At 45.8% G+C, this 10,893-nt stretch overlaps 1 protein-coding gene across 1 annotated transcript; it reads right to left on the bottom strand.

Moving 5' to 3' along the window:
• Positions 1-322: 322 nt before the first annotated feature.
• On the bottom strand, positions 323-4,135 carry LOC101753869. The gene is made up of 3 exons (XM_004956779.2): positions 3,900-4,135; positions 879-3,268; positions 323-797 (listed from the first exon to the last, which is right to left on the bottom strand). The coding sequence occupies exons 2-3, from the start codon at positions 3,212-3,214 to the stop codon at positions 713-715; spliced, it is 2,421 nt and encodes an 806-aa protein (XP_004956836.1). The 5' UTR covers positions 3,215-3,268; positions 3,900-4,135; the 3' UTR covers positions 323-712.
• Between the last annotated feature and the right edge of the window lie 6,758 nt (positions 4,136-10,893).

Here is a 10,893-nt window from a genome sequence, read left to right as displayed (position 1 = left end):
TCGGGAGATATGCACCCTACCAACCGGGACTAAAGACCAATTCTCTACTAGTGCAAGAAGCATTATAATCAAATGAGTCTACAGTTTAGGCACGATGAAGAATTCACATGCATCTGGAAATTTAATTTAGATAGAGCCATATAGCAGATAGTACCATAGGTAGTTCAAACGATATATATTCCATTCACATGCTCACTGATGTGCCATAAAAGGGACACATCTAGTTCCCTTCTAAGGTAGCACTAGCACCTGAGAAAATTGGGCGGTATCGGCGTTGTACTGGATTGGTAACAGATTTCATGAGATCTGATTACAGAGATGCCCGACCAAACATATATAATCAAACATATATAATCAGTATCTGTTACCGTGTTATCGAATACAGGGCGATATTTGCCGAACCAAACAGCACCTTATGCTTTCTTCATAAGAAAGTCACCAGCTGTATCTAACTCATAAGTCGCTACATTAGGCTGCAAGACTAAATTAAGTGTCGTCTCCATGTCTTTTCCTAAACAATATATACTTTGTGATGTTTAATAAATAGTAATAGCGATCCAGTAGTTCTACTTCTGATAATGATTTGGTCAATCATGAATGCACGATCTAATGCTAACCAAAGCAGTCATACCAGTAACTGAATGGCTTTACAGAGAGTTCAGAAACCTACTTCCCTCGCGTAAAGCTTTGAAGCTTCAGGAGTTCAGATCATTCACCAGGTCCTCTTGCACCTGCTGCAACGATGTATGCCATTGGACATTGGGGATGCACAGAGGTAGCAGAAGCGATGCTGACACCTGTAAATTGGAACAACGGAGAACCCTGTCATATGTGCTCGTTGGACATGAAATTTTGGACTGCAAGCAGCGAAACAGTACCTGCAGACAATGTACACGCAGCCCTCGGCCCTCTCCACGTACATCTTGCATTTGGGGCACCTCTGCCACCTGCTCTCCCGCGCGACCTTCCTCAGCAGTAGGTCATTCTTGCTTCGCTCGTCCTTCCCAAGCCGCTGGAACTCCGCGCAGGTGATGCCATCGTGCCATGCCACCTTGCACTGCGCACAGAACATACGGCGGCAGTGTGGGCACTCAGCATTCGTTATCGCTGCCTCACCCTCACCGTGGCCACGCTCATGGACAAGCAATGCCGAGCAGTCGTTGAAGGGACAGTAGAACTTGAATGACCCCAGCGCTGAGTCGCAGAGTGCAGCGCCCCACCTCTGGAACAGCTGTGGTGGGATCACATCACGGCACGCCTCCGGGTCCAATGCGCCATACTTGCATCCTGGGTCAGGGCAGCTAATGGACAACACATTATCCTCGACTTTCGCAGTGATGTACTGGCTCACGCAGCTGACACAGAAGAGGTGTGTGCACCCAGAAATCGGAAAGAGCTCTCCGACGTGCACTGCCTCCATGCATATGGTGCAGTAGAACTCGTAGCTGGCCATCGCATTCGAACCAGGAGAGCATTGCCCTAGGTCCTGAAGCATATCATACAATGGATCTTTCCCTTTGCAGCTGTCCATGTCTTCGGTTGAGATCAAGGTGCTATGACCCAAATCGATCCCCCGATGTACCTTTGACTTGCACAAAGATTGACATGTAGTCACCACACGCCGGAGGCACCTCTGCCACTTACTCTCCTGCACAACCTTCCTCAGCAGCAGGTCATCTCGCACCTGTTCATCATTCCTGAGCTGCTGGAAATCTTCACAGGTGACCCTGTAGTGCCATGCCACCTTGCACTGCGCACAAAACATCCGAGAGCAGTGTGGGCACTCAGCTTTCCTTATTGCTGCCTTGCGAGAGCCACATTCGTCGACCAGCAATGCCGAGCAGTCCTTGAAGGGGCAGTATAACTTAAATGCCCCCAGTGCCGAGTCACAGAGTGCAGTGCCCCACCTCTGGAACAGCTCCAGCGGGATCATGTCACGGCACGCCTCTGGGTCCAATAAACCATCCTTGCATCCTGGTTCAGGGCATCCAATGGGCAACGCAGTATGCTCGACCTTTGCAGTGATGTACTGGTTCATGCAGTTGACACAGAAGAGGTGTGTGCACCCAGAAATGGGAAAGAGGTCTCTGATGTGCACTGTCTCCATGCATATGGTGCAGTAGAACTCGCAGTCGGCCATCACATTGGCACCACGAGAACATTGGGCTAGCTCCTGAAGCATAGCATCAAATTGCTTTTTCCCCTTGTAGCTGTCCATGTCCTTGATTGAGATCAAGGTAGTAGGACCCACATTGATCCCCTGATGTGTCTCTGACTTGTGCAAAGATTCACAGGAACCCACAGGATCTGGTTGTGCCATGCTCTCCTGCGTGACCTTCCTCAGTAGCAGGTCATCTAGCCTCGGCTCATCAGTCCCGAGCCTCTGAAAATCTTCACAGGTAACTTCATGGTGCCATGCTACCTTGCACTGCACACAAAACATCCGGGAGCAGTGTGGGCACTCAGCTTTCCTTATTGCTGCCTCACGAGGGCCACGTTCATCGACCAGCAATGCCAAGCAGTCCTTGAAGGGACAGTGGAACTTGAATGCCCCCAGTGCCAAGTCACAGAGTGCAGCGCCCCACCTCTGGAACAGCTGCGGTGGAATCACATCCTGGCAAGCCTCTGGATCCAGTGTGCCATCCTTGCATCCAGGTTCAGGGCAGCCAATGGACAACACGTTATCCTCAACCTTCGCCATGATGTATTGTCTCAGACAGCTCACACAGAAGAGGTGTGTGCACCCGGGAATTGGGAAGACCTCTCTTACGTGCACTGTCTCCATGCATATAGTGCAGTAGAACTCACTGCTAGCCATCACATTTGCACCACGAGAGCATTGGCCCACCTCCTGAATCATAACATCCAATGGTTCTTTCCCTTTTCCACTGTCCATTTCTTTCGTTGAGATCAAAGTGCTGCGATTCACACCGACCCCCTGATGTGTCTCCGACTTATGCAAGGATTCACAGGAAGCCACAGCACAACTGGGCAGCCCAGTGGCCTCTGTCTCTGGTGCATATTGCCATAGGCAGGAAATGCAGATGACATGATCACAGTCGTCAGGTTTCCATGATGCTTCAAGCGATGGGATCACCAATTTGCAAACGGCGCAGAACCTTTCTGGGTGAGTTGAGAACCGGAGAACCTCTTCAGCCTGCGGATCCTCGGCCAGCACCAAATCACGAGCGAACTTGTAAATCAGGTCCAGCATTGTTGTAGTTGGTGCTGCTCTCAGTTGGAGTGAATGAACAGCCAGCAGAGGTCCCTGCTCCAAGGAAATCCAAGGAGTGAGCGTGGTTCTTTGTATCAAAAGAATGAGAAGGTTACTGGGCATGCTGGTAATAAGTGCATAAAAGAGTAGACAGAAGATGCAACAAGAAGCAGCGCAATCGTGACGCCTAACTCAGAGAACAGACAGTGCAATTAGGCGTGGGAAGACAGCAGAAAGAGGGGACTGAAAACTCCTTGCAGGCATATCATCAAGCACCTGGTGTGCGCTGCATCAGCGCACCTACGGACTCACAACAAGAACGCGTCTACATTCAGCAACAACCAGGGAAGACGAGGTTCCTTGAACCGAATTTCCATCAGAATCGCGCCGTAGAGCCAGTAGAGAGCGGAAGCCAGAAGATCAAAGAGCGAGCACACTAGCTCCTTGCAGGCATATCATCAGAGACTCGGCGTGCACTGCTCGAGCGCATCACCAATTTGCACAAGCGCAGACGGCAGGCAGATCGCATTCCGTGTTCAGCGCAGCGGCCGGCGCCAACCACGCCGACTCACTCGCCGAGACGAACTCGCTTGAACCCCCAGACTCGCATCACGATCACGGCTTCATCGTAGATCACATGCAAATAGCGAGCGGCACGCAGAAGAGGGTTTTCTCGCACGCGTACCAGTACTTGAGCGCCTCCGCGTGCTTCCTCCTTGCGGCGGCTGTGGACCTTGAAGAGAATCGGCGGCGCAGCGAGGACGCGTGCGCCGGTCCGCCAGCCGCCCTGCGCAGCCGCGCGCGGCGGCGAGATCGATCCTGAGGGAGGCGGGCAGGCGGCGGCGGCGCGCGCGATCGGGCCCTATCGGCGCGTGTCGTGGAAAGCGGAGGGGCTGAGTCGGCTGCGCCTCGGCGCGGCTGAAGCGGCCTAAAGGCAGCTGATCGACAAGGAGCAGGAGCGCCCGCTCATGCAGCTCTAATCCTTTGGATTTAGCGACGTGATGGGGACACGTGTCCGCTGATTTGTGGCAGCAGGGGGACTCCAAGTCCAAACCCGCTTCAAGACACGACTCAAGACTCTAGAGTGACTCGGATACGTTGGAATATATTGTTGCTCAGTTCGTTCTTTTTTCAGAGTGAATGACACAGATTGAGATCCCAGAGACAGCGAGCATGAAAAGGCATCTGTTTCAGTAACGATAGCTAAACTTTTGGAGACTTTGGTAGAGAAGAGAGAACTACCATTTCTTTTAAGAAAACTTTTGGAGACACTCAAACTTGTCACCTTTGGACAGATAGACAATCAGAAGGAGAATAGCTCGAATCTGCCTGGTGCCTAATTACGATTTAACAATTTTAGCCGCCAAAAAAGACCGAGATGATTTAATTTAACAATGCGCGTCCGTGGCATTATTTGCCTTTTGGGTTGTGGGAGATGACCAGGTAAGTCAAAAGTGTGCATAGTACACGAAAAAGCATGTATGCGCACCGATCTTGTATGCACCGCATACACGTACCCTGTGGCCAATGGAAACTGGACAGCGCGACGCGACGTGAAAGACGTCACATAAATTCCTTTTTTCCTTTTTCGGTGGCCATGGGGTCCCTGCACCAGCCACGGTCTGGTTCCAACTTTCCACCACTCGTGACAACGCGTCCGTCTTCAGCTACCGTTCCGCGCATCAGACTCTAGCCATGTTAGCACACCTCCAGCTAGCAGCGGGGACACTCGTTCAGGCGCCGTTGCTGATGGGTTCGTGTCTCATTCTGAAACCAAACGCAGCCCGTGGGTGGTTGGGCACGAAGGACGTTACGATTGCGTCGTTTACGTGCGCGAAACCTGGATCCAGTCGAAGTTGTCGCATGCATCGCGCAGGTGTGGAACGGAGTGCATCCGACGCGCTAACTCTAGTTGTGCCATCGCCGGCAGGGCGGCACGAGCTGAAACGGGCGGCGTATGTCGTGTCGAAACTGGGTGCCGATCGGCGATCAGCGATGCCTTTTCACTGAGCTCGACATGCGCAGAGCCATCTTTGATGTACGATCAACATGGACCTCTGTCGCACAGGCAGCTTCAGAAGATTTTTTATCCTCTGAATCAGGCGACCTGTGCTTTTGTCTATTTAGCATTTAGATGACAGTGCTCTCAGAATTCACTCTGAACTGGCCAGTGATCAGTAAAACACATTCTGAGATGCGTAATTCAGAATTTGTTAATTGATCCCGCATGGAACTCACTGGTAGGGAACTCACATTCCATGCGTCCCCTTTTGTTCCAGTTTAAAGTTGGCCTGTGACAAAAGGTGACGTGCCACGGTAGACTGAAATGGGGGGAGCTTTAGTCCTAGTTGTAACGGCTAGTTTTTTTTACCACCTACGGCGCCCCTTAGCTCCAACGGGGATAAAAGCCTCACCCTTTTGTCACCGGGATAAAAGGTTTACTCTCGGTTGGTAATTCCAACCGGGACAAAAGGGTTTATTTTTGTCCTGGTTGGAATTTCCAACCGGGACAAAAACTCCTTCACTATAAAATCGCAAGATAGAGGCCTCTTCTTCCTCCTTTAGCCCGAGCCACTCCACTCCACAAGACAGAGAGCTTCATCCTCCTCTCCACGGCGCCAAAGCAAGCCTAGGGGAGGTGCTGCCCAAATTTTTTTCCTCATTTCCATGGGGATTTCACTAATCCAAAGTGCTGTGAAGGTTAGCTACTTCATCTTCCTTTCATTTATTGTTGTTATGCTTTATTTTATGCTTTAAAGAGGGAGAAAAATGAGTTGGTTAGAATGAGGAAGAATGGAGAGGATGTGTGTATGCAAGCAGTGCTAAGGTATGAATTTTTGTACATAGAGATGGCTTCAACTGCTGGAGGTAGTGGTGATGGTGGGGGCGATCGTCGTCCTCTCGCGGTAAGGGGAAAACCATAGTTGACCCTCATGATAAGCCGAAGAAAATGAGCACATGGGAGAAAACAATGCTTCGTTATTTGCAAAGATATCACGAAGATGCTATTACGGCGGGTCAGAATCCTCCTTTTGGTGGTTGTTATGCTCCACCGCCAGTCCCGGGTGTTTCACGTCCACTTAGTACTACCGTTGCAGGAGGCACAAATAAACCACGGGATGAGACTGGGTCAGCGAAACTTTCGTGTTCGCCACCTAAGGATGCTTAAAGTCCTCCTGGATAGTACTTAGTGGATGGTTTGTCATAGTGTATCATGTTGTTTGGATCTGAAATTTAAATATGTGTATTTCTATCTATATCTAAACTTTCAGCATCATTTGCACTACAAAGTTTGACATGCTTTCAATCGTGAATAGCATGTAGATAAGTCGTAAAGCGTATCAAATAAGCATCAATAGGCACGTAAAGATGAATTTTGATGCGAAACAGAAATGGCACGCTTATTTGCAACAAGAGAACCTAATATTTGTAATCATTGAAGGATGAAGAAACAATATATTTGAATTGGTAAAAAAACAACTACCATTAACCTAATATTTATAACGTTAGCAAGATATTAGTAAAAATCATATTAAAATTAACTGTGTACAACAGAAATAAAAAAAAAGAAAAAAACACATAATCCTTTTTCATGCATAATCCATTTTCATACGTAATACAATGCAAATGGACTGACAATGGATGTATAACGCGAACAGACGGAGCAAGGAGTTTGTTGATGGTTTGCATTATTTTGTCAAAGTGGCCAAAGCGAAAAAGTTAGAGAACGAGTTCATATGTTGTCCATGCTTCCAATGCAGTAATAAAAAGGACTATTCACAAGCTTCCAGGGGGACTATTCCTAGCCACTTGTTTAGATATGGTTTCATATCTAACTATTTGGTTTGGACTAAGCACGGCGAAAGAGGGGTTGTAATGGAAGATGGCAAAGAAGAGGAGGATGATAACAACATTTCGGACTGGGTTGCAGACCAAGCTTTTGCAGATACTACAATGGATGAGGATGATGAAGATGAGTTTGCAGAATATGGCCCTACTGATGACCTTGGTCAGGTGCTACGGGATGCACACAAAGATAGCGAAACTATGAAGGAATCAGAAAAGTTGCAACACATAATTAAGGATCACAAAAAAATTATTGTACCCAGATTGCAAGCAGGACCATAAAAAACTGGGTACCACATTAGAATTTATGCAAGGGAAGGTTAAAAATGGTGTGTTCGATAAGGCATTTCAGGGAATGTTGAAAATTATCAAGAAGATTCTTCCCGAGAATAATGAATTGCCGTCCACAACATATGAAGCTAAACAGATTGTTTGCCTCCTGGGATTGGAGGTTTAGAAGATACACGCATACCCTAATGACTATATCCTCTATCGTGGTGATGAATACGAGAAATTGGATGCTTGTCCTGTGTACGAAGCATTGCAGTATAAGATCAGCGCGAGATAATCCTGGTGATTTTAAGGGGCAGCCTCCCAAGAAGAGAGTTTCTGCGAAGGTGGTGTGGTATTTCCCCATAATACCACGCTTGAAGCATTTGTTCATAAACAAGGCGAATGCTAAGTTGATGCGATGGCACAAAGAATAACGTAAGCAAGATTAGATGCTGAGACACCCCACGGATGGGGTCCAGTGGAGATCAATTGATAGAGCATTCCCGGACTTTAAAAGTGATGCAAGGAACATAAGGTTTGGTTTAAGTACTGATGGATTCAATCCATTCGGTGAGTTGAGTAGTGGTCATAGTACTTAGCCCGCGACCCTATGTATGTTCAACCTTCCTCCTTAGATGTACATGAAGAGGAAGTTCATTATGATGCCGAGGCTTATCCAAGGCCCAAAACAACCCGGCAACGACATTGACGTGTACCTAAGACCGTTGGTTGATAAACTTTTACTACTCTGGAAGAAAGAAGGTGTACGTGTGTGGAATGAGGATAAACAAGGGAGCTTTAACCTACGAGCATTGTTGTTCGTAACCATTAATGACTGACCTGCACTGAGTAACCTTTCGGAACAAACAAACAAGGGATATCGGGCCTGCACCCACTATTTAGACGACACAGACAGCATGTATTTGAAGCATTATAAGAAGGTCATCTATATGGGCCATCATCGATTTCTCCCTGCTAAACACCCGCTGAGAAAGAGATGGAAGCATTTCAAAGGGGTGCCAGATCATCATAAAAAACCTGCGCACCGTAATGGAAAGCGTGTCTTTGAGATGATGAAGGATATAAGGGTAGTCTTTGGAAAGGGTTTTGGTAGTGAACCTGTTCCGAACGACGATAACGGACGTGCACCCATGTGGAAAAAGAATTCAATATTTTGGGAGCTACCTTATTGGGAAATCCTAGAGGTTCGCAACGCAATAGACGTGAAAAGAGATATCTTTGCGTGAACGTGCTAGACTTCATGGGTGTTTATGGGAGCTCAAAAGATATATTGGAAGCACGACTGGATTTGAAACGTATGGGGCAATGAGATGACCTACATCCAGAAAAGAGAGATAACGGACAACACTACTTACATATTGCCAATTACACTCTTTGTAAGGAAGAGAAGGATAGCATGTTTGAATGCTTGAATAGTATCAAGGTCCCGTTTGGATACTCTTCGAATATAAAGGGAATAATAAATATGAAATAAAAGAAGTTCACAAATCTCAAGGCCTATGACTGCCACATGTTGATGAACCAGTTGCTTCTGGTTGCACTGAGAGGTATTATACCGGACAATGTCCGATTGCCGCTCGTAAAGCTATGCGCGTTTGTCAATGCGATTTCGCAGAAGGCAATCGATCCAACCAAGCTAGTAAAGCTACATAACGATGTGGTGCAATGTCTTGTCAGCTTTGAGTTGGTATTTCCACCATCCTTCTTCAATATTATGACGCACCTCCTGGTTCACCTAGTAAAAGAGATTACTATTGTTGGTCCAGTATTCCTACACAATATGTGGCCTTTCAAGAGGTTCATGTCAGTCTAAAAAACTATGTTCTTAATCGTGCCCATTTAGAACGAAGTATCACCAAGGGATTTGGATCAGAGGAGGTCATTGAGTTTTGTGTTGATTTTATTAACTCAATTAATTTGATTGGGGTTCCAACTTCACGCTACAAGGGGAGGCTGCAGGGAATGGGCACCCTTGGAAGGAAAACAAGTTTGGGAAATGATACTGATTTGTTCAACAAGGCACACTTCACTGTTCTACAATAATCATCCTTTGTGGCTCCGTATATCGAGCAACACAAGTAGATGCTAGTTTCCGCACACCCGACGAAATCCGATGCCTGGATTATACGTCATCACATGGATCCTTTTTCCTCTTGGTTGCGTCAACACCTTATGGGTAACTTTGAGATTCACCCACAACTCGCTTGGTTAGCCAAGAGACCTTCTAGCATAATTGTGAAATTCCAATGCTACGAGATAAATGGTTATACATTTTACACGAGAGCCCAAGACCAGAAAAGCATGAACCAGAATAGTGGTGTCCACATAGATGTTAAAGACAGCAACAGGAGCAAGACTCATATTATAGTTTCATAGAGGAGATATGGGAACTCGAATACGGACCACTGAATATCCCTCTATTTTGTTGCCAATGGGTGAAGCTAACTGGCGTAACCAAAGATTAGTATAGAATGACAATAGTGGATCTAACCAAGACTGGATACAATGATGAACCATTCGTACTTGCCAATGATGTGCATCAGGTTTTCTATGTGAAGGACATGTCTAGCAAACCAAATATAAATTCAGAAGAGCCATGGGAGCCAAAGCGCCACATAATGCTTCCAGGTAAAAGAAAAATCGTGGGAGTCGAGTACAAAACGGACCAATCAAATGATTATGATTAGTTTGATGGCATGCCTCCATTCGCTGTTGAAGTTGACCCAAGCATCATGCTAGCCAAAGAAAAGGCTCCGTACTTACACCGCAATCATGACCAAGGAACATTCGTGAAGAAGAAGTTTTTTAACGTTACATTGTAATGCACTAAATATGCTTCACCTTTATGTAAAGTTAGATTGTAAAGTTCTATGATTTCATGTACTACTTGATACAATTTTTAATTTAACGTATCTATGATTTCATGTGTGTTTAAATTAGGTGAGGTGAAGAATTATTTGAAATATGTTTTTTAATATATTTTTGCGTGTTCAAAATATGTAAAGTTTTTATTTTTTGTTTAACAGAACCAGTTGAAAACATATATAAATTTGTGTGTTTAAGTTAGTTGAGTGAAGATTTATTCGATTAATATGAACAAGAAACCACATACATCAATTGACTTTTTCGCGTGTTGAAATTATTTAATTAAATAATTTGTTGATGATAGTGAAACAGTAAAATAATTATTTTAGAAACTAAAAGAACTAGTATAGAATTAATGATTCATTCAAAGTTATTGTAAATATACTTGCTAATTTAATATATTTTTGCATGTTTGAAATATGTAATGTTCTTATTTTTTCCTTCCTAAAATCCAGTAAAAATATATATAAAATTTATTTGCAAAAACTAGGCGGGAGACGAAAATGGAAAAAGGACCTTTTGTCCCGGATGCAAATTGCAACCGGGACAAAATACCCCCCTAGTCCTGGTTGCAATTTCCAACTGGGACAAAAGGGTACATTTCGCGTCCCGCGTGAAATGTACCGTTTTGTCCGACGCGAAATGTACCCTTTTGTCCCGGTTGGAAATTGCAA

Source organism: Setaria italica, chromosome II, assembly GCF_000263155.2.
Source record: "Setaria italica strain Yugu1 chromosome II, Setaria_italica_v2.0, whole genome shotgun sequence".
NCBI lineage: Eukaryota > Viridiplantae > Streptophyta > Magnoliopsida > Poales > Poaceae > Setaria > Setaria italica.
The sequence above is the reverse complement of the archived record's forward strand: the minus strand, read 5'-3'. Positions and strand labels throughout refer to the sequence as shown.